Source organism: Staurois parvus, unplaced genomic scaffold (genome assembly GCF_062004578.1).
Source record: "Staurois parvus isolate SC_StPar_1 unplaced genomic scaffold, SC_StPar_1.0 ptg000145l, whole genome shotgun sequence".
NCBI lineage: Eukaryota > Metazoa > Chordata > Amphibia > Anura > Ranidae > Staurois > Staurois parvus.
In genome coordinates this window covers 6,022,122-6,049,286 of record NW_028317941.1, presented here as the reverse complement: position 1 = coordinate 6,049,286, position 27,165 = coordinate 6,022,122, and the positions used below count along the sequence as shown (strand labels likewise).

The 27,165-nt window shown below is 37.7% G+C and overlaps 1 protein-coding gene across 1 annotated transcript in view; it reads right to left on the bottom strand.

Annotated features, from left to right (window-relative positions):
- Nucleotides 1–484: 484 nt before the first annotated feature.
- COL9A2 (collagen type IX alpha 2 chain) overlaps nt 485–27,165 on the bottom strand; it is a 101,747-nt gene continuing 75,066 nt past the window's right edge. The window contains exons 20-32 of the mRNA XM_089673877.1: nt 26,994–27,038; nt 22,842–22,895; nt 21,716–21,769; nt 21,463–21,516; nt 17,375–17,446; nt 15,769–15,804; nt 15,635–15,679; nt 11,900–11,932; nt 11,671–11,817; nt 11,446–11,500; nt 8,454–8,642; nt 5,808–5,885; nt 485–5,286 (exon numbers count right to left, since the gene is read on the bottom strand). Of these exons, the coding sequence (XP_089530003.1) occupies nt 5,090–5,286; nt 5,808–5,885; nt 8,454–8,642; nt 11,446–11,500; nt 11,671–11,817; nt 11,900–11,932; nt 15,635–15,679; nt 15,769–15,804; nt 17,375–17,446; nt 21,463–21,516; nt 21,716–21,769; nt 22,842–22,895; nt 26,994–27,038 (1,059 nt within the window). The 3' untranslated portion in view covers nt 485–5,089. The remainder of the gene's footprint in view (nt 5,287–5,807; nt 5,886–8,453; nt 8,643–11,445; nt 11,501–11,670; nt 11,818–11,899; nt 11,933–15,634; nt 15,680–15,768; nt 15,805–17,374; nt 17,447–21,462; nt 21,517–21,715; nt 21,770–22,841; nt 22,896–26,993; nt 27,039–27,165) is intronic.

The window sequence follows — 27,165 nt, the reverse complement described above, 5'->3', positions numbered from 1 at the left end:
GGGAAAGGGTTGAAGCTGACTATGGGAGAGGCAGGCGCACTGCGAGTTGGCATGGCATCCTGTAAATCCTAGAAGAAAAGATTGATGCACAAAGTGACCACGCCAGCATGGATCTGCTTCCATGCTCGTGTGTCCAAATTACAACAGGGATGAAGGAAAACTGGCAGGTGCACAAGATATTTTTCATGAAACTAATACTTGAAAAGAGAATAAACTAAATTTTGAAACATCCACAGGGACACACAGACACATAGATGAAATAATATAATTTGGAGTAACATTAATCCAACCCAGTTTATAGGAGCCAAAAAACATAAGACTGACAAAGGTGTCTGTTGAGGTTTGCGATACTTCACAAATATCCTACCATGACAAGATCCAAACAATTTTGGCATGATTCAGTGACATACATCCAAGTGCCCATAAGAATGCTTAATCTAGCATTACTCATTCTGTAAAAGTAAAACTCACAGCAACCGCAGGAAAAACTACACCCCGACTTTGCTTTATTCTTCTCTTATGTCAGAAATTCTTATTTTTCAGTTATTTATAAAATAATCATTTACACAGATTTACATTTGGAGGAACATTGAAGTGATAGGCTTGGCACATGAGATTTGACATCTCAGGACTGAATGAAGGCAATTAATTGACAAAAGCCATCCAGCTAAGGACAAGTTGCATATCTTCCATTGAATAAAAAATAATAAAATACAAACACACACATAAATTACAGTTTTACAAGCTCATGTGTCAGAAGTATTGTACCTTAAATTTAATTAGACTAAGTAGAAAAAGAAAAAATAATGTGAGGTAAATTTGAATAATGGGCAACGTTAAGGAAAAAATTGCATTATAATTGAACAATAAATCACAATGTTTGAAACTTTTGAATACTAATAAAGAAAGAACCTATACCTCTAACCTCCATAAACACAGACATCTGGTGATTTATCTCTCACTGAAACTTCTTACATTTTGCTAAAACACAGACATCAGCTCACAGAACACTTGGTATTTTAATTCTAACATTAGGAGCCAGAGATCTCTATGTAGAATATACAGTATCCCATCTCCACATGTGAAATATAACAACACCCCATAGGGCATACACATTTCCAGGAACAGATGCAAATACAAAGTTAAGAGCTTAAAAATACAATAATTGTCCACAGTTCAGCTTCTCTACAAAAATGTGAGCAAGACAATTGAATTAGTTAACACAACAACCAAACATTTTTCTTGTGCAGGTCAGAAACTGAAAGTAACATTTGACTGGTTACTAATGGGCTGTTATTTTTTTTTTGTATGGCTCATGTCTTTGTTACATGGCTAAGGGTCTGTGTTGGCAGGCTTTAGGCTTGTGTCAATGGCATTACATTTACATTAGGTTGAGACGTTTCTAAGATCTTTCAGAATTCATCGGCAGGTGCATTTGACCTGCAGGTGGTCTCTTTTTTTCTTGCATTTGACCTGCTTGTAGCGTATTTTTCTGTCCTATAGACTTGTATGGCTATGCAAAGCTTCAAAAGCCTTTCAACACAGGCCCAAAGAATATATTTGCGGGGCATGCTTTACTTACAAAAGGGATGGTTTGCCTTTTTCAAATAGTTATGCCTCTCTTTATGAAAGTCTTGAATCATACCATATTACAGACTCAATTCACTGAGCTAACACACCAGAATATGTATCCTTATTGCCACAAAAGTGACAATTTTTTAGTTCAATAAAATGTTTAAATTACAGTCAAATGGCTGAAAATATCATTCCTTCAGGCCCTTTCAAATGGGTAGCAAATGGGTGCTAAAAAAGGGGGAGTTGATCTGCATTTTTACAGCTCCCTGACTGCCCACATAAAACCTAACATGGCAGCCAAATGGGTTCATACACCTGCCATGGCTATGCTTCACAGCTACTGCAAATTTAACTCTGCATGTCCATTTTGACAGGTGACACCGCCTGTCAAACTCACATGTTGACGTCAGAAGGACCACACCACAACAGTGAACATTTGGCTCACAATTATGATCCTGAAATGCCATGCAAAATTACCGTTTGACTGTAAATAAATTGACAAGCATCCAGGAGGCGGCAGTATCATCTCCTAAATGCCTGTATATGTCTTCACAGCTCCCCTCTGAAATCTATCTCTTATCAGGGGAGCGATTAATGCTGTTACCCATGTGAAAGAGGTCTTAGGCTGGTGTTAAAGCTTTGTGAATTGAGCCTCTTGGGTGGTGTTTTTTTTTACAAAATCAACTTTTGAGATATGAGGGCAAGATTTGTCTCTGGCGCCACATGACCACTGCAAGATACAAACTAAACACACACAGTTGAAAGTCTGCAGGAAAGCAGAAATAGAAAATTGGATCATGCATAGCAACACAAAGGACAACGTGAAAATACAAAGATACAAAGAAGCAAACAAGAAACAGGCAACATACAAGCAGGAATAATAACAAACTATAAGCACAACATACAAAAGGAAGAGTACAAACCATAAAAAGTGTGTGGATAACTATAAATTATATGGTATTTGCACCAAATTGATTGCATCATCTACACACCAGATATGTTTAACAGGGACACACAAGACACATTTAACATGGACATTACACACAGTAGAACACATTAAACAGAACACATACTACTTCCTACACACAAGACAGCTATTTTAAGCATAAGCAGACAGTATGTTGATGTCTTTACTACCAACAGGATATATGAAACACAACACAGAAACATAGAGGACATGCATAGCACCACTGAGTCTTATTTAATAATACAGAGCAAAGGGAAGTAATGCGCTGTAAGCTAGAGCAAACAACCAGATGTTAGAAATTCAATGGCTGAACTGTACCATACTGATAAATACAGATATCTGACTGGTTGCTGAGCTGCTGCCCACTATAGCTTTATGTTATCAAATATAGACCTGTATTGCTCAAGAATAGAAAATGTAGTAACAAAAACATGTAGTACATACTTTACAAACGGAACATATATTTCAACCTAGAGATGCCAAAAGCACACATTAGGCAGGAAAAGGTAACACATAACTAACATTGACATAAATGCATTACATGGTAACAGGATAAGCACAAACCTCTGGCTAAAAAGTAAAAGGTCCAAACATAACATAAAACATGAAGTTGGTACCATATAGTTAGGACATGTAACAGAAAAGCATACAAGTAAAACATGTATGTTATTACAGAGATATGGGTAAAGCAACATTGATAAAGCATGTCCTTGGAAAGCCAAAAAACCTTATAGTTTGAGAATAACCTCTTCCTCTCTTGAAACAGATTGAGCCAGTTCAGATATACTAAAGTGCAAAGGGAGGTGATGTGTGGTGAAGTAAAGTTTTCTCTCCGAGTCTCCGACCATACAATCATGTGCATGAGATTTAAAAAAAAAATTGAGCATCTCCAAGTGGATGCTTGAAGTGAACCCAGATGTACTTCGCTACAGTGTACTTCAACTCACTTTACAAATTAGGTCTATTAATTTCAATGTGCAGCAAATGAGACATTTGACAAGGTACTGAGCTATTAAAATGTTCCTGTGTAGATAAGGATAAAATGTGCACATGCAAACAAGAAGCAAAGACAACGCCAATCAACGCAATATGATCACCTGTCTGTCATAGGTTTACACATCCAATAAAGTATAGAAACACATAGAGGAGGGACAAGACAACATAACATCAAGAACAGATAGAACTTGCACGTAACAGTAGCAGGATAGAAGGCACTAGCAACATACAGTATGTCAATCTCCTCTAAGTAAATATTTTTTGATTCACAGTTCGGCATATATACAAAGCATCCTCTGCTAAAGACATAGTGCATAAAAAAGAAAAATAATTCAATTCATATCCACCAATCAGACAAGTATTGGTTTAATTTTCAAACCTGCACTAGGAAAATATTAATTTCTGATTACTTTCAGGATTATAACTCTTTGTAAAGCTAGTAAAATGAGCTTGTTTCCAAAAGCTCTCTGCCATGTTGTTCTCAATTCTAATGATACTGATGACACATTATGCCGATCAACAAATATCTTATTCGATAATGTAGTACAAATAGCAGTGATGCATAATATTTAGCAAATAATCAGAAATTGTCTTTCAGCATTTTTTTTTTAAGTCAAACAAATGAAAGTTGTATTCTATCTCATTGCTGTGGGTTCTGCTCTTTATATTGATTAAATAAAACATATTAGTTTGTTCAGGACCTGTGAAAAATGCAAACAAGTATATCTAATGTAATTTTCTTTAAAGATTGTGGGTCCCTTAAATTAACCTTAAGCTTTGGTTGATGGCTTTTACAATAATTAAAGGCATAATATGTCCTGTGTGTGTTAGTACTGTCAATTACTGTTACAGAGGTCATCACCAACAACAAATATTTCCTGGTAATTATGGTTTTCCAGATGCCAAGATCTGCTACAAGGTATCTGGAATCATAATTCATCATAGGACAGAACATTATTACTCTATGGGAGTCCAAACCTGCATTTGCAAAAAGGAAACTTGACCCAACTGTCAAAATTTTAAACCTGTAGCTTAGTTGCTCAGAATCAAATAACACAGAAATTATATTTTTGCTGACAACTACATTTCAGGTTTTCCGTGACAGTTCCTGGACTTTATGTAGATATTTAGAAAATCTATAATATGACTGTGTAGAGTAATGCTTCACATGGCAGACATGGGTTTTGACTCTTGGACAATATATTCTTCCAGGGCAACAAAAAAAACAAGGTGGTTTTGCCAAAATTAAGACTACAAGAAAGGATGGTGTTGAGGTCAGTGTTTAGGAGGAAAGTGGTTGATTGCACATTGCCGACAATTTATGATGGCTTTTCCGAGTGTAAGAACATTTCTATTGTGTTCCTCCATTGGCCATGCCAAAGTTGATGGTTATATAATTCCCAATAATTTCCTTTCTTTTAGGAGGACCCTTGGAATGGTGTACTTGGGGTGTGGGTCCTTAAGGCAAGGAATAGGTTCCTTGTGATGTTATTTTGCATTATTCAGTCTGTCTTTTTGTCCTAGAAGTATTTGATAGGGTCAGTGGGATTTTTAACCTTTGACGACACCGGGTTCAGTCAGAGAAGCTGGAGCATATGCAGACGCTGCCAAACATGCTGCTGCCTCACAAAATCCTGAGAGACCTGTTGGACCAGGTAGCCCAGGTCTGCCAGCCTCTCCTGCTGATCCCTCTGGACCTCTTTCTCCATCTTTTCCATCAATGGCGTGACCAGGAATACCAGGGAGACCTGATGAGAATACACATATTAGTGGACATTACAGATAATGATTTGGGTTTCTTAATTGCTCCTAGTTTTACAATTTGTATATTTGTAAATTATTATTACAGCTGACTCATGGGGGTTTATTTACTAAAGCTGGAGAGTCCAAAATCAGACTCCCTTCTGCATAGAAACCAATCAGCTTCTAACCTCAGCTTGTTCAATGAAGCTTTGGCAATGAAACCTGGAAGCTGATTGGTTTCTATGCAGAAGGGAGTCTGATTTTGGACTCTCCAGCTTTAGTAAATAAACCCCATGGGGTCAGGCTGAGAAATGTATGGTTTAATGAATGGGTAACAATGAAAATTACAACAGGATGTTTGATTCCTCTAAAAGTTGAGTCATGCAAACTGTGCTATAATCTGGAAAAAATGCAAACACTACAAGCCATCCAAAGGTATTTTTTTATAATTTTATAGGAACAGCTGAAACTTTCAATAACAAAAAAGAATATCTTAACTATAATCTATTGTTTTTATTAAACTCACCTGGAATACCAGGGGGTCCAGGCATACCCTGGTGACCACGTCCAGTCTCACCACGGTCTCCCTTTTCTCCTCGTTTTCCTGTTATTGAAAAATGATTAGGCTATGTGTAATAATTACATTTAGTAAGTGACTAAATTATAGTAGTTATAAAAGCGTACACTAGCGATGCTCAGTATGCTTTTTGTTTAATGCCATTCCTCCAAACCATACAGCTGAATCCCAGCCAGATATGCTGTAAATGACACAGATGTACGCACCACGGCATTTAGTAAAATATTGTTATATTTAATTTTTTAAATGCTAGTAGTGGAAGTACCTCAATTTGATTTGGAATCAGCCTTTTGCAGTCCCTGTACAGTAGAGCTTTACTAGGATGAAAAAATAAATGCAAATCCTTTTGCAGATAAAAGAGCTCCCGTATAATTATTTCATCTGTGTATTTAGCTCTTGTCTGAAGTTCAGGTTTAAGTATATAGAAAGATACTACTTATGTGTACATGTAAAAAAAAATGTCTTAAATGTACCATGTTCTAAAGGTGGTATCCACATGGGATGCAGAGGGTGCAACCCCTGCCAGCCTAGGAGGTTTAGGAACCCAACCATAACTTATTTTTGTCTTTTCAATCTGCATAGTAAAGCATCTTTTTTCATTTCAAAGCCCAGGCCAGTACTAAAAAATATCTTTTGGGCTGGTAGCCCTGAGCAGAGATACTTCACAATTCAGACATTGATCAGAGAGGGACCTACAGTTGGTAACATATGCTGGGCGCTTAATGTCCATGTTCTGACTTGCCAACACACAGTGCTGACAGAAGATAGTTTTCCAGTACCAACTTCCTTCGTGGCTCTGAGATATCATAAGTTTGAATGCAGAGACCTTCTAAGGAAGCTGCTGCTGGAATGTGAAAATGTGTGTCAAAATAAACCACATCCTTTTGGAAAACCCACCTTTAACCATACCCACTAATCAATAAGGCGCAATTGTACACTCTTCTTATCCCAAAAAACTCTGTCTCTCCCATGAAAGGGCCCCAGGCCAAAGGTTCCCAGTCCACTACTGCATCTTGCCCTGGAAATATTTGCCCCCAAGTCTGGTGTGCAGGGCAGGTACTGGACATGTAAAAGCTATATTTATTACTCAAACTTAAATGTGATATTCCAGCGCTTTACCAACTCTCACATATGCATAAATAGGGTGAATGTGGTTGTAGAGTTTCAGTTGAGTATCAGAGGAGTAATTACCAAAAATATTTCTGGCAACGCTTTTATAAATATACAACTTTGATTTTTTTTTTCCATGAAATTTCCCCATTCCACTGTATGCCTTTAGAGGGACACTCTGGTGCTAATATTTTGGTTATGCGATGTTAATACCCTCTGAACTGTGAATGAATCCTTATAGAGGTTGGTGAAAATGCTTGTACAAATAACATGGCATTAAATTATACAATTCCTGGTTTGATTTGAAATCAAAAAGATTATTGCAACATTGATGCTGCTCATTGGATGATGGCATCCAGCTAACTTTTTCTGTCTTTAAATAGAATTCTGAGTAAAGCTAGAATCGATTCAATAACACTTATGGAATTGGTAGCTCATATCATAGATTATACACTTCCATTATTTAATAATAAATAGTACTGGATTCATATAGAAATATTAACATGGCTTAGGCTCTTTTTGCCTTACTTTAATGTATCTTATAGATTTACTACCTATATTATATCTTATTACTAATCCCGTGGTTGCTCAATGATTTGAAACACTGTGCTACTAGAAACATTTGGCTTTGTTTGCCTTATATTGGATCTCTACTATCTAATAATGCATATTTTGTTGGCCATCTCTAAAGATTATCCCTGTGTTCTTACGGTTATTTTTATAGTGCAGATTTATACAGCACTTTTACAGTACATCAGTCCCTGTTACTATCTAAGATTCCTATCTCAAATGCCTACATACCTGCACACCCGATATATAGATTAATTGGCAGCCCTCAATATACAAACTTCATGAGGTTAGAATTCTAACCAGGATTTGAACTGGTAACTCCAGTGCCCAGGCCCCAGAATTAGACTTAGTAAGATCTGAGAAAACAAAAAGTTTGATTTCTCCATAACAGATTTAAACCCTAGGTGACACAGTACTCAACCCTACCAGCCAGATCCTCAATATACAGTATATAGTTTGCCTTCTGCACAGGGGCGGACTGACCATTTGGAAACTCAGGCACTGCCCGAGGGCCCGGGGTCAGTAGGGGGCCCCATGAGATGCCCCTGGTACCTTTTTCATAGGCTTTTTTGAGTTTGGGCAAGGACACAGGGGTCCTATGATCCCCTATTGCCCTGGGGCCCCATGAGTTGTCAGTCCGCCCCTGCTTCTGCATGCTTGTTTCCAATCAGGGATTCAGAAAATATGGAGATCAAAGATAGCCAGGCAACCAGCATTTGAGAAAGTCAGCATTATCAGCTCCCACATTTTTGGCAGGACCTGATAATATCTTCTGACCTCACAGACTGGACTGTGGGTGATGAGCTGAAGTTGTTTACCTCAAACAAAATTATTAAAAAAAAGACCTAAACATGTAGCTGTATACAAGGCCAACAGATAGGTCTTTGTAAATTTTATATACCCGATTTCACCAACCTTTGTGTCCTGTGTTTCCTATTTGACCCATCACTCCAATAATTCCAGGGATACCACGTGGTCCATGGTGTCCATGTGGTCCTTGCTCTCCTGGAGGTCCTGGTGGTCCTGGAGGTCCAGGTGGTCCCGTGATGCCAGCTCCTCCTAGGGCAGCTCTCTTAGCACTGACAGCCACCTCTGCTAGTTGCTCTTTTGTGCAAATTAACAGCAAAATGTAGAAGATATACATGAAAAAGAAATATGCTGATAAACCAAACTAAATCAATAATGCACTCTACTTATAATACGAAGTGAGTAAAAATTGTGAAGATGTGAAATACGCCAGGATACATAAATGTAAGCTATTTACTTCTGATACTTTCTTATAAAGCAAAGTACTCATCATTCTCCTACTTTACAGTAGTGATTTGGACACACAGTTGACACTTGCTGCTACAGTATATGTAATGCTAAATTCTGACATTGTGAAATGAAATAGCTTTAGTAGAGACTACTGTTTTTGTAATTACTTTTGTTGCAGTCCAGCAAAATATACATTACTTCATTCCAAAAGAGATCAGCCGCACTTGCTTTAATATTTCTTAAAGCTATACAGAACCTCCTGTATATGACAGAACAACAGATTTCTGGACCATATGCTAGGAGCAATATGTATACTTATGTATGCATCTAAATGTTGCTGAAACAGCTGTTATGTACAAACAACAAACCTGGGTGCATTTACTAAAAGCAAACAGACTAAGCATTTTGCAAACACATTTGTTCATGAGCATAGAAAATGAGGGGAAGCTCTGCTGACTTCCATTATCCAATAACGCGCAAGCCGAAATGCATTTTTTTTCCTTCCATGTGATTGGGTATATTTTGTAAAGTGAACCATCACCTCATTTACTAAGCTCTGGTGCAACTGCACTTGCAAAGTATACAGTCTATTCGCCTTTAGAAAATCAACCCCTTAGTGTCTGTAACGTTCAGTTTTTTTTTTAAGTTACAGAACCACCTCTTTCTAGTGCATTTTAGTATGCAGATTAATAACCTGTCAACAGTCACCATCGTCAAGTACTATAATTGTTTCCAAGTCTAATATTCAGGTGACCAGTTATATTTCCAGGTTATTTTATAGTCTTCACTCTAACATGCTGCAGTGCTGTGTTCAGTGACTCCTAAAAGTCATATCCAACACCAAATCTAACATCCAGAGCTATATGTACTGACAGGGGTAAAAACTGTGATACTGCTTCTGAAAATAAATGATTAAAGGATAAGTTCACCTTTGGGAACATGTTACATGTTCCACGTGTTTTTGGGGTGGAACATTTAACATGTTCCCAGTGCTGCAGCCACTGCCCTCCACCCTCCCCTCCCTGTAACAGCAGTACGAGGAGAAGTTCCGCTTACCAGCTGTCACTTTTTAAAAACAGCAAGGCAGTGCAGGGCTCCACCAACACAGCTGCATCATCATTTATTCACAGTGTACTGTGTATGAATGAACTACAAGTCCTGCCAGCCTTTGCTGTGGAGCGCTGTGGCAGTTCATTGAATTTTCTCATACATCCCATACACGCAAGCAGATATACTGACAGATCTGCAGGAGATCTGCATGGCACCAGTGATCTGATGTTTACAAGTGCAATGCTTTACAGGCTCCTACAACCAATAAATAATTCATGCAAATTTTGTTACCTACAAAAAATGTGCATTTATTATTTTTTGTCAGAAGGTAAACTTATCCTTTGACATAGTTATATAGTTAGTCTGGCTGAAAAAAAAGACAAAAGTCCATCCAGTTCAACCATAAAAAAAAAGTTATAATCTTATACCCACAGTTGATCCAGAGGAAGGTAAAAAAAAAAACAATAAAGCATGCTCCTCCTGGGAAAAAAATTCCTTCCTGATTCTCCGAGAGGCAATCGGATATTCCCTGGATCAACTTTACCTATAAATGTTAGTATCCAGTTATATTCTGTGTATCTACGAAACAATCCAGGCCTTTTTTGAAGCAATCCACTGAGCTGGCCAGAACCAACTATTGAGGGAATCTAGTCCACATTTTCACAGCTCTCACTGTGAAGAAACCTTTCCGTGTTTGGAGATTAAATTTCTTTTCCTCCATACGTAAAGAGTGCCCCCTTGTCCTCTGTGATGACCTCAGGGTGAATATCTCTACACCGAGTTCACTATATGAACCACTGATGTATTTATACATGTTGATCATATCCCCCTTAATCTCCTCTTCTCAAGAGAGAAAAAAATTCAGTTCCTCTAATCTTTCCTCATAGCTGAGCTCCTCCATGCCTCTTATCAGTTTGGTTGCCCTTCTCTGTGCTTCCTCCAGTTCCCCAATGTTCTTTTTGTAAATTGGTGCCCAAAACTGAACTGCATATTCCAGATGAGGTTTTACTAATGATTTGTACTGGGGTAATATGATATCTCTCTCTCTGGAGTCTATACCTCTTTTAATACAAGAGAGGATTTTGCTCGCTTTAGAAACCGCAGCTTGGCATTGCATGCCATTATTAAGCTTGTGATCTATCAGAACTCCCAGATCCTTCTCCACCATTGATTCCCCCAGTTGTACCCCCCCTAGTATGTATGATGCATGCATGCATTTAACTGATTAGAGTTTCTGGCAGTAATGAAAATACAATAAATTAAGGAGAGACCAAACGCCAAAACTGAAAAAATGGTTACAGTTATATCTGATACAATACTTCAGGGTGTGTTGTAGTACAAATGTAGCCTAACAGAGTTTATTGCCATACCTTTGGTATTTCTTTCTAAGAGCCTGCAACAAAAATTGTTCACTTATCTATGCCACTAATGAAGTGGACATTGTACACAATGACCCACTTTTCCTTTTTAAGGTGCCAAAGTAGACAAGCAATTTATTCCAATCCAAAAGCTCCTCACTTTTCTACAATAAGAAAACTGCTCAGGATAATAGAGTAATCGTTCCTGTAAAATTCATAGATTGTAATTTAAGATTCATCACCTTGCAGCATTTTCAGAACCACATCAATAATGTGCTGATCTCCAGCATCTCTGCCCTGCAAAAAAAAAATTGTCAGGTAGGATGATGTGCGTGAGTCAAAAATGCTTTGAGGTTAATTCTGAATCTACCTTTTGGAACACATAATGCATTGTTCTAGTAAAATTGTACTCCTTTATTATTCAAACTGATTCTGTAAACTAGTCAATAAACACAAATGTTACATACTGAAACTCCTGGTCGACCTGGCATTCCAGGGACTCCCCTCTCTCCATTAAGACCTCTTGGTCCAGGCAGTCCTGCTAGTCCTTGTACTCCAGGCTGGCCAGGATCTCCGGTTGGACCTGTGTAGCCCAGTTCTCCATGTACTCCTTGCTATGGAAAGATGCAAGAAAAACTGAAATTACATTTTGTTAATATACAGAAAAAAGGTGTATGTGTATCTTGATAATCTCACCTGGCCTTTAGGACCTGGCTCACCAGAATCCCCCTATAGAATAGAAAATATAATACTTTTTTAGCATTTCCTTATGCATTTTTCTGTATAACTTGTTTTAAAGTCCAAGCTAAAGCAAACATTTAATGTTTTTATCAAATGAGGAACAGTTAAACCTTATTGTTACTACTATCTGTTTTTCATTGCTATTTGTGTCCCCTCTCATTTTCACATTGTCACAGAGAAATTTCTCTAATGAACACAGACAGGGCCGTGGATAAGGATTCAGGCCAGTGGGTGGCCCAGTCAGTAGGGGGGGGGGGGGTTCAATCAGATGTGCCCTGATGGCTTTCAGCTGCTACAAAGAGTTCCAGTAATTGCCGCCCCCCCCCCCTCCCCCCTTCGCTGCACTCATCACCCTCCCTATGCACCATACATTTTCACCTGCACCCTCCCTATGCACCATACATTTTCAGGCTTTCCGCCTCTCCTTTTAACCAGCATCTGCAAGCACACAATAGGATACTTCAGGATAAAGAGTGGGGGAAGGGTCCGGTAAATATGTCACATTTATCAGACCAGTCCTTTCTTCAATGAACACAATGAGTGATTGGTAACAGTCACTCACTGTATTCATTTATATCTAAAGCATAGTAAACTGAGTTTTTGGAGGGTTTTTGGTGGAAGGGCCCTGTCAGGTTTGCTGTATGGGGCCCCGTAGTTTCTAAAAGTAGCCCTGAATACAGAGACAGCAAAAACCTAGACTAGAGATTATTTTGCCCATCCATACAATTTAGCAGATATAGTAACTAGTACAGAAGTGGTTCCAAAGTCAAATATGAATCACATCAATGTCCATGGTTTTAGAATGGAATAGCTAAAAAACTCACATAGGTGTGATGGTCAGATTGTCTGAATAGTTTTAGTGTGAATGAATATTGGTTCTTTATTTGAGATCCCAGTAGTTTCTTTTAATTATTTAAATAAAGACTGTATGTTTTATTAATATTATTACTAAATCTATAACAAATACAGAAGAAATTGGGCAATTTCAAAAGAAATTTAAATAAATTCAGACTGTTAAAGTGGAAGTAAATAATTTTTTCATGTTTTAAAAAGGCTTACCTGTAGGTGCTGTAAATATCTCCTAAACGTGCACTGTTTAGGAGATATTTACTTAGCAACACCAGTGATGTCACTGGCACATGCACACTGCACTCTCAATGGATGGAGTGCCATCCATTGAGAGAGCCATGCCGCAGCCTAAGACACCCATGCCAATGAGGATTTCTACCCTTCCTTACCATAGCCATATCTAAACAAAAACATTTTTATGATTTGAGCTTTAATACATAATTATAAAAATGTGCCAAATACATGTATGTGATGACATAGTTACTGTGTAATTGTGAGGAAGTCATTTTATATTTTTTATGTTTCTTAGAAATTACTTGAAGCATTTTCTTAAAGCGAACCTGTAGTCAGGTTATAAACATATTCACATATTCTTAACAAGGAGAAAGTGAGTTTTGAAACAAGACCTCATTGACCTCTGTAGCTACAGTCACATTGGAGCAATTCATACTCAAATTTCACAGCATAAGCACTGATATTATTCAAGTCATTCTCTCAGCAGCTCCTCTAACTTTGTTTTTCACTTCCAGAGGTAGCCAGCTTAAATGACTCCAGAGTTGCTGTAAGGATGAATAGGTTAGTGAGTCTGCCTGGGTTTGGTTTACAAACATTTGTGACGTTTGCTCGAAGTTCCCAAAGTTTGCAGCAAACCCCACTGAAGTTTATGGGGTAAAGGGAGTAATTTTTGTTATTCAATTCTCCCCATTTGTAAGGCTAATAAGCAAGCTATTGTCAAAAAATGCATGCGGAGTTGGGCACTGCTATTTGAGGATATGTACCAATGACAAAATAAAAAAAAAATTAAGTACAAAATAAAAATAAAAAAGGGTATCTCTCCCTAGAAGTTCAAATACAGACTGGCAATATGGCTGCTGGGAGTCCACCTTTTTAGATTTTTTTATAGAAAGGAGGTTGTGTTATCCATTCATTCAAATGAAGCACCCTCTTAGTTTAGCTAGGGGGAACTAGATCCTAATGGTTGGACAGGAGATGGTTAGCAGATCAGGTGTAATAGCCAGAGGGGTCAAATCGTGGTCAGGGCTGAGAGACTCTGCAGGCCAGCCCCTCTGGAATTTCCCTCTGCTCTGAGGCTTTCAGAGGAGGGCCTTGGAAGCAGTGGGTGGATTGGAGGAGTAGCTGGCTGCACTCTTGACAGACCTCAGCCAATCCCCAACAGAAGGCTTGGCAAGGGGCTGGTACTCAATTAGAAGTGTAAGAGCCTGCACGGCAGGGGAGAGTGGAGAGTCTGGTGAAGTGAGAGAGGAAGATGTGAGGCTGTGAGGAAGGAGGCTGCCAGGAGGCCTAGTGGGATGGGGCCTGCTGGTGAGCCTGAAGCTGGAGAGTCAGAAAACTCAGAGCTCACTGGCCCTCTGAGCGAGGACCACCTGTATGTGCAGGGATGGAGCAGCCCAGCTGATAGGCCTGGTAGCAGCCAACCCAAAAGCGGTACAGGAGAGTATCTGAGTGAGTACACCTGCACCTCCTAGGCAGATAGGGGAAGGAGCACTCTGGTGGAAAAGCAGATTAGCCCCCTGCTAGTGACTGTTCACCTATTCAAAAGGGACAGGAGCGAGATCCTCTGCATGGCATGGGCTTTTTTGACCATATGGTTTTCCTGCAGTTCCTGCAAATGTGTTGCGGGCTTAGATGCATAGGGGTGCCATTCAGAATGAATGGCAGCCCCACGCCTCTCATAAGAGCAGTGCAATTTTCCTGTGGGTGGTTGCGGATGCAGGAACAGGTGCAGACTGCGGACAAGTGTAAACAGAGCTTCACAGGTTGTTTCCTATTTTGGTGGGGAACCTGCAAACTTTTGGGGGCAAACATTGCAATTCCCTGACCTCATGAATCCATAAAAGCAGCAAAACCTAATCCTAAGGTTGAATTGCTTCACAGTATCTGCAGCTACAGAGGTCATTGAGGGCTTGTTTGAAATCTCATTCACTGCTTGGTAATGATATGTAAATACTTGAATATCTAAAGCTTGACTATAGGTTCACTTTAAAGTAGAACACCATAGAAACATTGTTGGTTGGTCACAGGTGACAACAATTACTGACAAAGGTTTTAACCCCTCCCCACTCTAAAAACAAAGGATGACTAAAGGTTTATTCACCTTTGTAGTAAAGTGGTCCCAAACCATGTTTTTAGCTGTATTTCCCTTTTTCTGCTTCCTAACTGAGAACAAAAATTAGTCCTGCAGCTACTGTCTGAGAAACTAGAGTGTCTCTCCCTCAAACAGACTCAGCCCTGATGAAACAAAGCATCAGTCCTCTGCTGCTAGGAAGGAGCTTGAACCTGCTGAAAGATATGTTTTGCAGCTGTGCTAGTATTCGTTTCTGAGCAGCAAGGGTAAGGGATTAGTAATGTTTCATAAATAGGTTAGATTCCAAGACTAGAACTGGACTAACTTGGGTGCATGACAGTGATCAAGGGCAAAACTCATTTATGAACATTCCTGAAAATGCCACTGTAAATGTGACACATGAGAGCATAACACCAATATCCCACAAAAATATATGACAGATTCCCTGAGAAAATGGCATATGTTGTATAAGGACTATGATGACAGATCAGAGAGGGACTATATAAGGCGTATGATGATAGATCAGATCTATTCACCTTTTCTCCCTGCTCTCCAGCCAAACCTTCAACTCCTGGGTCACCCTGAAGAAGAAACAACGAATAGTCAGCAAATGTGGTTGGGTAAAGATAAAAAAGGATACAGAGATTTAATAAAGGTATAAATCCCTTACCACGTCACCTTTTCCTCCAACTTTTCCTGGGAAACCCTGTAAAGACAAGATAGATACATGAGCAAATCTAGTGCAGGGGATTATAGCATCCATAGGCTGTATATGATAAAAGTGTCCATTATTACTATACATTATGAGATTTTTATAAGCAACATTCCTCAAAGTTTAAACTCATGTACTGTCTCACAAATGCAGTTTATAGGTGATGACAGAGGCTACAGCAGGTAACACGTGTGCTAGAACAAAGCTGTTCAACCCCAAGGATCGGGTCCAACAAATGTTTTTATTCCTGGTTTCCTATAAATTGCACATAAAATTAAAGGTGACAACTCCCATGTTATCAGAAACTCAGTCCAAAGAAACCATTTTCTCTTCAACCTGCTGAGAAATCTGTGAATGAACAATCTTTTCAGATGCAATGATACTTTTATTTGTACCATTATATTTGTTTGGGCACACTTTAGTGTACTGAGAAATAAAACAATATTTGTACTGGGGTCCCAGTACTATTGTTTATAATAGATGATAAATAAAGCAGATGCATTAAAGGGAATGTAAAGTCTTTTCAGTGTGTTTATACAGCTTCTATTCACTATAAAAGTCTGAGTCATATGACTCAATGCATTACTTATGTAGCTGTGAAAACAGAAGTAAAGTAATTGCATTCAGTCACTTAAGCTGGCCATAGATGGACTGAAATTCAATGGGTTCAGCAGGAGCTGGCCAAATTTCGATCCATCTATGGGCATGTTGGTGGTACTGAAGTCGATGTATCTATTGACTTCAGTACAGCCAGCCTGTAAGGCTTTTTATGTATGATCACTGCCACCAGCTATAGCCAGCAGCAGTGGTCATTGTATTCTCAGGGCAAAGAAACCTCCCTCTGTCAGAAGATAATAGCACAGCGTGAGGAATTAAAGGAAAAAAGGAAAGAAAATTGCATAATGTATGGTCACCCTAGTGCTCCCTCTAATTTTTAATCTAGGCTTTATATCTACTACAAGAACCAAAATATAGAAGAGCATACATTAAAAAAAAACTAAAAATCATATTAAAAATAAACTTAGGTAAACATTATAATATTCATTTAAAGGGTATGTAAACCCAAGTATATTAATTTAAAGGGTGTCTAAATCTAAGTATAAAAATAAAAAATATATTGCAGCTTTCCAGTCCTAAGATGAGGGTGGCTGTAATGGGCTCTTTTTCAGTTTTTTTTTTCCTTTATTTTCATAGAGATCCTCCCGATCACACTTCCTGTCTCTTGGTGACAACACTCACTTATCATATGTTATCTGTGGAAAACTGCATTGCCACCTTCTACATGACACAAGAGATATGTGTTTTGAAGTCCACAGAGGGATCTGAAAACAGTGCTAACTGTTCATTTCAGCACCAGCAAAGAACACAGGAAATTATTAGCTCACATGATTTTGGAAGGATCAACAGCAATTTTTTCTTGCACTAATCTAACAGATAAAAAATACTTTCAAAAGCTTATTTAACAGACCAAAAGGGACTAAAACAAACTAAAATATATATTACATAGCAATACAATAAATGTATAAATATGATAATGAATAAAATCAAATTAACATGGCTTTACCTTGTCTCCTTTTACTCCGGGAATACCCTGTGGTCCTGGTACTCCAGGAGGTCCTTGCTCCCCCTTTACTCCCTGTATGAAAGAAATATAGTTTTCATTTGAAATCAAATAGGGTATTATACTGATTTTAAATATCCTATAAAGCACAATATTTCCAATCCGATTTCCGATCCCATATCCGATGTTAATTTTGTATAAAAACTGAAAAATTAGTCATCTAAAATGTCTATTTAAAAAAAACTATATCTGCCTGTCTTTTAGATGTTCTCTAGCCTGTTTGCCAACAACTATACATCCTCAGATAATCAATCATTTTGAGCTTCTACAAAGACTATGGCAAAAATAACAAAATACTAACAAAAGTGTGTCCATTTGCCCAATGCTAAAAATATAAAAAAGAAAAAGAGAAGAAAAATATATAGAGAGTAAAATATAAAAAATATGAGTGTGGTTTTAAAAGGGATGTGCTCACTGTGTTTATTAGTGTACTGAATATACTGATAATTGGTATGTGATTTATATGAAGAAACGTGACAAAAAGAAATAAAGTAATCAAATGAATAAACTGAATTAAAGGTTTGGGGCAAAAATTGTTTAAGTTCACAATATTTAGGTGGGGTTCTGGATATTTATCAGTCTGGAAAAGACACAGAAACTCAGCAGTCCAGGGAAAGTTTTTGAGAGTGGTCATTAGCCAGGAAATAGTTGTGAGTGTGCCTCAATCTGGAGGTCTGATCATCTGAGGGACTAGGGTGCTGGACAGGGATCAGTCCAGTTGAAATAATTAGGTAACAATTAAGCAGGCCATACACCAAGATAATTTTTTTGAAAATGTTTGTTTTTGTAATGTTCATTTGATTTTTTAATGGTTAGTGGGGTCAAACCGATGCTCGTTTTCAGCTATATTGACAAGAGAATGTGACGGGGCATAATATACATTTTTTCTTGAAAGAACAAATTTCTAACTGTGAAAGCAGTTTTCATTCAGGAGAAATCATACATATTGTAATGAAACCTGTGTAGTATGCCTAGGATTCTGCTCAAACAGCAGGTCTGGACAAATTTTTAAGGGCTTTTGAAAAAATATAGTTGATGCAATGAAGGCAAGAAAGATTATCCTCTTAAGCAATTTTTATATGAACATTCGAGCAAGAATCTGACAAAGTATGGCCAGCTTAAAACCTTTTCGTCCTGACTTGCCTGGGGCAATCAAGAAAAGAAAGTGCTGGGCTTCTAGGGATCATTTCATTGGGATAATAACTATTAGGTACGATGATTCCACCTTTACGGTCTAATAAAGAATTGGTTACTACATAAATAAGATTGATGTTTGTTCTGGCAACAAGATATTTTATACAATGCATCCAATGTTTAATGCATGTAATATGATGTTGCTCTAAGAGAAGCAATAAGACCATTTATACACGGGGGATAAAGTGGATTCATATATGTCTGGGTTTGTAACACACATACCTTTGGTAGGTTCCTCTCTGGGAAAAGAGGAAGGTGTGCTGTATGTTTTTTTCCTTGCTACAGATTGTGAGGATTATTACTATTATTGGATAACAACATTAATTCCAACCAGCTCACTATTCCACCTTGGATTTGTACATTAGATGTACAGTCTGGAATTAACATATCTGCATAGCTGGATACTATCTACCTAGATCTATATGTACATGGACATTTCTTGATGAGTGAGTGGCTTGAAACAAAAAGAGACTTTTTCTGTCTAATATATATATGGTTTTTTTTTGTTTGCAAACTTTTATTATTATTATTATTATTACTAACAAAAAAAAGTACAAGTATTACATCAGCAAACAAATCAATGAAAAATTAGAAAGTATAATCGCTGAAGCCATAAATATGTAAAGTATTAAAGGCTGAGATTCTCAGAGCAACCTATAGTCTGCACAAAGAATATATACGCATGTGTCAGTACATGTTATAAAAATATGTAGGTTATTGTCAATCTCAACTAAGATCTCAATAAATATCAGCAAGCATAGTACGTGAAATTATATACAAAGAAAAAATCAGTATAATGTCTGCCTATGAGTATACCAAAGACCCCATTTTTCTTCAAAGTGAGGCACAAAGTTTTGTAAAATATGAAATATCCTTTCCATAAGCATAATGGAATCTAGTCTGTCTTTAATTTGCAAAATGGGGACATCTGCAGTTTTCCAGTGAAGTGCAATTACCCAATGGGCACAATTCACTAAAGCTTATTGCATGAGTTAAGTCAGTCACATGACCGCATATCGCATGCGATACTGAAAATGTCAATTCACTATTGTTAGTATGCAGTATTCACCAAAAATAGCAAAAACACTCTGGAAATACCGCATAAAAAGACCTTAAAGTCAATTCACAAAGAAAAATATGTAATTAAATGCATGCAGTAATTAAGTAGTAGTCCAGGCATCAGTCCAGTTTAAATAATTAATAGAACCAAAAGGCATGCAATTGGCCATTGTTAACGTAAAAAGGTTTACCTATTATCTTAGCTGAGTGCTCCTTCAATTTCCACTAAACAGGTAACAGCCTTTCACAGGACCAAAACATGTGAACCATAGTCCCTATTTGGGGACATCCTCGAAAACAATTAAGTGAAACAGTTGGGAACAGTAGAAGAGTGTAACCTACCCGGGGTCAAATACCATCTAGTAAATACCTTCAGAGCAGTTTCACGAATTGTAAGCAACCTGTTGCATTTACGAAAATTCATTATAAAATCTTCCCATTCACACCAAGCACCCACATACAAAGAAAAATTTCCTCAAGAGGGAGGAGGCCCACTACCTATGGATACTAGCATGTAAGATTAGTATTTTTCTTTGTGTTCCTGTTGCTGTTTTCCCCTCCTGACTGGTGAAGCTGGTATCAGCAGAACAGCAAGTGAAGGTAAATCTCTTTACTGGATCACCAACTAGTAGTAAAAACATAGAACTAGAAAACATGGTTGGTTTTGGCTTGACCGGCACTTTAAAACTAAATTTTTTATATAATAGTATAACGGAGTTAGCTTAATATTACTATTATTATTTTAATCCCACACTTTTTTTCTTTATACCTGTGTTTACATATTTATTTCTTTGTTTATTTATTTTCTTTATTGGTTTGTCTTTCATGAATACCTTATTTTGTTCCCTTCTTACCATGTTTTTAGAACAGCAATAAAACTATCCTTTTGCTTATGTATTGGTAAAATAGCTACATTTCTCTTGATATCAGTTTTTAACAATCTTCTGTGCAGCACATATACAGTAGACCTGGAGAGACAGTGAATCAGCATTAGGCGTCATTCAGGGCCTGCTGCAACAACCATGCACTGGAAAGGAACATGCTGACAGCAGGAGAGAGCATCCAAACACAGCCTGGAGGGATCCTAGACCAAGACATATCTCCTAACTGCAATGCGGTTTGAAGGGTACTTAGGGAGTACAGGACCTAGATTTCAGCTTAAATGTATTAGTCTATAGGATTATATATCATCAAAAACATGTATTAAAATACAGCAATATTTGAAAGGTAGCTTTCAGAAACAGAAAGCACACTTGTTATCCTGATTTTCCCTTTAATAAAAACACTGGAGTTTTACTGTGAATATAAAATATGAGATTTTGGTTGGGTTTAGCTGAATTAGGAAGCATTTGGTCAGGCAAGACTCACAAAGCAGATTTGCTCCTGGACCATACCAGGCCATATATTCCCAAAATGGAGAGAGTACCTTGCAAGGGGTTGCCCCGGCAAAGCACCTTGCTCCCATGTCACAGATTGTGGTTAAGTGAACATCCAGCAAACTGAACCAATGCCAGTTTACACGTCAATAGGAAGGTATCATGTACAGGTCTTCTATGTTGTACCATCTTATGACGGTATAAGGGTTTCTTTTTAAGGCCATGTGTCCTCTAATGCTAGAAAATACAACAGCATCAAGAACTCCAACATTTCAGTCTGAACTATCCATTATATATATATATTTTTTTTTTTTTGAGCATTTTAAAGTATTACAGGAAAACAGGATTATCTTTACATTTTGTCAAGATCTATTAATTTTATCACTGTCTATTTCTACTCACTGCTTTTCCTTCAACGCCACCTGGTCCAACTTGTCCTCTTTCACCACGATCCCCCTATAATAAAAAAAATACATTATTACCTTTTGTAATAGTAATTATAATGACTACCGAGAAATGTAAAGGATAAAACTTCAGCATTATTAACTAGTGTTTCATACACTTATAGTAAATGCTAGGAAGCATAGATCAACATGCAATTTCTTGACATTGTGATTAGAAATATTATATAGAGCTAAATGTAAAACATACTTACTTTTATACCTGCAATACCCATGGGGCCAGCTTCTCCAGGTGGACCCCTCTCTCCCTGAAAAACAACAATATTACATACTGGAAGAGAAAAATACTAAAAGACAACAGCATTGGAACACGCTTGTGTGTTTTGCCCCTTCTTATTTCAGGAATTATATTATTAAGAGCTCGTTCACACTTGACTTTATTTCTAACTCTTGCCAAACTCCCTATAGCGTTTGACAGGCGTTTGTGAAGCATTTTAAATGCTCCCCAAACACCCTATGCGCGGTTTTGAGGTGGTTGATAGGAGTTTGCCAAGCGTTAAAACCGCACCACAAATGCCTATAATGAAGTTAAATGGTATTAATGCTCCGCAACCGCGTCGCAAATGCCTGCCAGGCGTTTGAGGAGTGGCACCATAGACTTGAATGGGAGGCTTCAACTCCTCCTGACTGGACAAGAGGCGTCAGTTACGCTTCAGTGTGAACAGCACTGTGTGCTGCCATGTGCAGAATTTTCATAGGTGTTTGAGAAGCATTAAAAAGGCTTCCCAAACACCTGTCTGACGCCTGATGACAAAGCTAGTGTGAACTGAGCCTAATGCAGATAATGTATTACAGATCATTCTGAATTCTGTAGATAATCTATTACACTAAAAGCAGTGAATGTAGTCACACTAAATTTAAGTTCTTTTCTATTAATCTTTCAAGATATTTTTTAGTGCGTAAAATGTTGTATACAGTGTGATCCACTTTTCAAGCACAAAGTATGTTCTGGTTTTATAGACAATAATTTTAGTACACCCATACATATTAGTTTAGTCTCATCTCAACAATCAGTGCAAATAAAACAACAAAGCTCTTAGGTCAGAATTATCATATTAAGTATAAAAATACAAATGTTACTTAAATATCAGCTCCATCTTTAACATCAAACTTTAATAGGCTGAATACCCTGCATAATGAAGGTGTCATTGAAACTAGATTGCCAACAATTTTATTTTGAGTTATGAAAAATCCACTGGAGGAGCAAGAAACAAATTTCTGGCTCCGTAAAGTCATGTTTCAAAAGTGAAATATTGATTTTAGATGTGGATGGCCTTTAATCTGTACTGGTGCAAACATTTTTATAATAAGAACACTTACCAGCTTTCCTGGAGCTCCAGAGAATCCTGGCTCTCCACGTGAACCTGGTTCACCCTAAAAGAAGATGATTGGATAATTATTGAAATGTTGATTCCTCATATATGCAAGTATGTTGTTATATATCACCTGCATTTTAAATATGTGTCTTAGGGCTCATTCAAACCTAAGTGTGTGTGCTGCAGTATATGTGGGTACTGTACATGAACAGGTTTTAATTTCAATAATTTTTAATGAAGGTTTTCAAGAAACTTTTTTAACAGAGATAAACATTTGGTTCAGTTTAGAATTTATGCATACAATACAGCTTTATTAGACAGTTACCCCACCTTTTGGCTGGGTTCGGAGCTATAGTTGCGGCATTAGCATCAGAGGTTTGCTTGGGGTGGACTGAACCATGGGGAGGTATAGTAGGTATTGAGGGGGATTAAACAGGGAGGAGAGTAATGGGGGGGTAGTAGAGGGGGGAGGATAGGTTGTGTGAGGATGGGGGAGAAGTACCAGTCTGACGTGGATAGTTTGTGCGATTGTTTGTACAGTATCAGGGTTTTACGGAGCAGTTAGGATTTTGTAACCAGTTAGACCATAGAGAATGAAACTTATGTTGCGTGGAGTTATTAGTGGCCAGTCTTTTTTACATTTCACATTGGAAGTTAAGATCTGAGATTAGCGATTGAAAGGAAGGGGCTGTGGTGGTATTCCAGAGTCGGGTTATGTTTAGTTTTGCTGCAAAAAGAATATGGACCATGATGGTACGTGTGGTATATGGGAATTTGTTAATCTCGATATGTAGGAGTGCAAGTGCCGGATTGGGGTTTATCATTATTTTGGAGATTTGAGCTATTAGTTGGAATACGCTATTCCAAAAGGATTTAATAGATTTGCAAGACCAAAGTATGTGAAGAGTAGAGCCTACGTCCCCACATTGTCTCCAACAGGAAGGGGAGTGTTTTGGATAGAAAATGGCAAGTCTGGCAGGGGTTAGGTACCATTGATGAAGTATTTTCAAATAAGATTCCCAGTGTGAGCTGAAGTGAGAGGATTTGTAAGTGTAATTAAATGCAGTAGTGCATGAGTGGGTTGGGATGGTTTCCGCTAGGGTTTTTTCCCATTTGGATAAAGAGGTAGATTTTAAGGTAAATTGTAGGTCTGTTAAATATTTGTAGAAGGTGGAGATGCCTTTACACATGAACAGGTTTTAATGTGTTCATACAGAATTAAGTGCAGTATATGGATGTTAACCAGCTATATATGAAAGAACAGGATTGCTACTTGAATTGCATGTACACACAGTAACATATATGTCCTTTATTGCAGGAATACGTCAAGTGTAAGCTGACTACTCAGTTTGACAAAGCAGTCACAGTTCTAAGGTTAAAGTGATAATAAATCCTTACATACAGTATACCCACTGAAGTGACTAGCCTCAGGTGATCCACAGAGATGACTTAAATCTCCATACATAAGCTGTACCTGTTTATCTGCAGCCCTCTCTGTACAGCCTTTCAAAGTACAGAACTTAGACAGCATTTCTTAGCTCTAGGAGCAAGGGGTGGTGATCTGATTTCATACACTGCACAGCCCATAGCTGAGTGTAATCTGAGACCTGAGTGGACATAAAGGACACACCCCTATCTACACAGTCTTACAGGGAAACATGCAGAGCCAAGTCTTTCGATCACCTGCTGTGTGCTGGAGGGGAGACAGGGCCATCAGCTGAAATTGCTTGGATAGACTATTAGAAGTGAACCATGCATATGAATTCACAGATAGAATTCACACTAAGTTCTATAGACTGAGGCAAATACACACTACAATTTATGAGGATTTGATTTGTTCATTTTCCTTTTCAGAGGTCTTTAACCACTTTAATATTAACTGTAATTTCCAGAAGAGTTACAGGATCAAATTAAAATGAATATGTTATTGGAACATTGGCTAGAAATGTTTAAGTAAAACAAATCTTTTTTCATAAACATGTAAACTCTTTAAAGGAAAAAGTAACCTTTTATTTTTAATTTTTTGACATGTGTTAACGTATTCAACATTAATAGAATATGATTTGTTGTTAATCTGTTTTATGTAGGCAAAGTAATTTCTTCACTTTGGATATAGTGCAGAATTAAAACCCCGGCAGGGTTTAATTGCTGTGTCTCTCTGCTAGAAAGATTCACCTTCTCTGTTTGTCCTGGTGACCATTGTCACCAATCCAGAGAGTGATGGGAAATTCAATAATTGTAGAATTGTCAAAAGAACAAAAGGTGACAAAAACCTTCCAATAGGGACACCTATTTTAGTGATAGCTGTTCAGGAGGGTAACGCCCCTCACTTTTCTGAAAGTGAGAAAGGGAAGAAAGGTCCACTTTAGGATAACAAAGTTATACAACCAAGGCTTTCCTTAGGTGATCTTGTCTTAGTACCCCCATTGGAAGATTTCTCCTCTAATAGTTTTCTAGGGACAACTCAAAATCTGGGATTTTCTTTTACTTTCAATGACAATGCTAAACAGAATGAAACGGGTACAGACAGCAATAAAAATCTAATAGGTGTTCTAATCAATCTCCACTCTATCCAAAACTAAAAAAAAATGTTTTACATTTAGTTATACTTTAATATTAAAGTTAGAAATATAAAAATTTAAAATCATCAGGAAAATAATAGTTTAAAGTGGTTCTAAAGTTTAAAGTTTTTTTATCTTAATGTATTCCCCACATTAAGGTAAAAACTGTTTTACCACTTGTTGCGCCCCTCCAAACATTTACCTGAGTCCTCTCTCGATCCATCTGCTCTCTCCTCTCTCTCCCTGTATTCACAGGAGACTCAGGCAGCAGTGGGAGCTCCTGCTGCTGTCAGTCAAATTCAGAGGGAGCAGGGGACAGAGCTGCACACAGCCCAGCTTGGGAGGCCGTCTGCAAGTGTGCCCCCATTGCAAGCAGCTTGCTGTGGAAGCACACACAGGAAAGGAGCAGACAGCGCTGGTGGAGGACCCCAGAAAAGGAGGTTTGAAGCCACTCTGTGCAATACCATTGCACAGAGCAGGTAAGTATAACATGTTTACTATTTTATTAAAAAACAAATAGCCTTTACAACCACTTTAATTGGAGAAAAGGGAGAAAAAGTAAGGGAAGGGAAAAGAAATAAAGGTTTAGATAAAACAAATTTTATTAAAAATCTTTTTTTACTTGTCAGGTTGCCTTAAGGAACATCATAGGTAAATGGAAGCTCTTTCCTTTGATCTGCATATATGAATGAAACAGAGTAGATACCAAAGTAACAATGTTACTTTGTATCCCTATATCTAGCATCCGAACAGTGTTTACAAACAGATTTGACAGCAAAAGCTTCTACAACTGCTGTATTTACTCAACAATTCCAGGGTACCATTTTGACAGTTGGGAATTGTCAGCAAGTGTGAAGGGGGAGCGGCAGTGAGGCTGCAGGATAAGGCATTCTACATACAAAGTTTTTGGGTTGTGTGTAGCTTGCCCAGTAATTACAATTGGTTAAAAAAAAACACATTTCTGTGTGGAAAATTTTTAATAATTCATATGTAAATGTGGTTAGCCATGTTTGCTTATTACATTATCTTGCCAGAATACTGGCCTCAGAATGTCCTAAACCCTCTGGATCAGAATAAGCCAAACAACCAGCATTTCCAAATGTTCAGTAATAGCAATTTATCTGCTTTTCAGAATGTTTCCTTTTAGATGGCCACATAAGTTAAAATGGAGTTTAATATGTGTGAAGTCATAGGAGATCTGATTTAATTAAATAATTGAACGAGGGTGAATAAAACTGTCTAGATGACTTGGATTTTATTCATTAACTCATTAGATTGTAATCTGTGTGAGAAGATAATACACAATGTTTCTAGAGAAGTAAGTTGGACTGCTCAATCAGAATATTTGTATGTGTGGAAAGTAACCCTAGAATTCCTTTCTTACAACCATCAACTGATTAATTTTGTGTTCCTTACACTGTTTAATTAATATGTACAACATCTGAGGCTTACTGTGTTGGAAGCAATTTCACACTTTCAAGCAGCATAAAAGCTATAAACACATCTGAGAATACATCTGGTTACATTAAGAATCCATTATTACTAGCATTGGAATATCTATATGGTTAAGTTAAATAATTCCATTAAATATATACCTTTTGACCAATACCTCCTTTTGTGCCTGGTTGTCCAGGTAACCCCTGAAAAAGAACAAGAAAGTCAGGATTTGGAGATGACATTAAAAATAGATTCTTAATAAATGCATTCCGTCTCATTAATGCATCAGTGAGTACTGGGAAAAGATTCCATTAGTGGCCAAACACTATT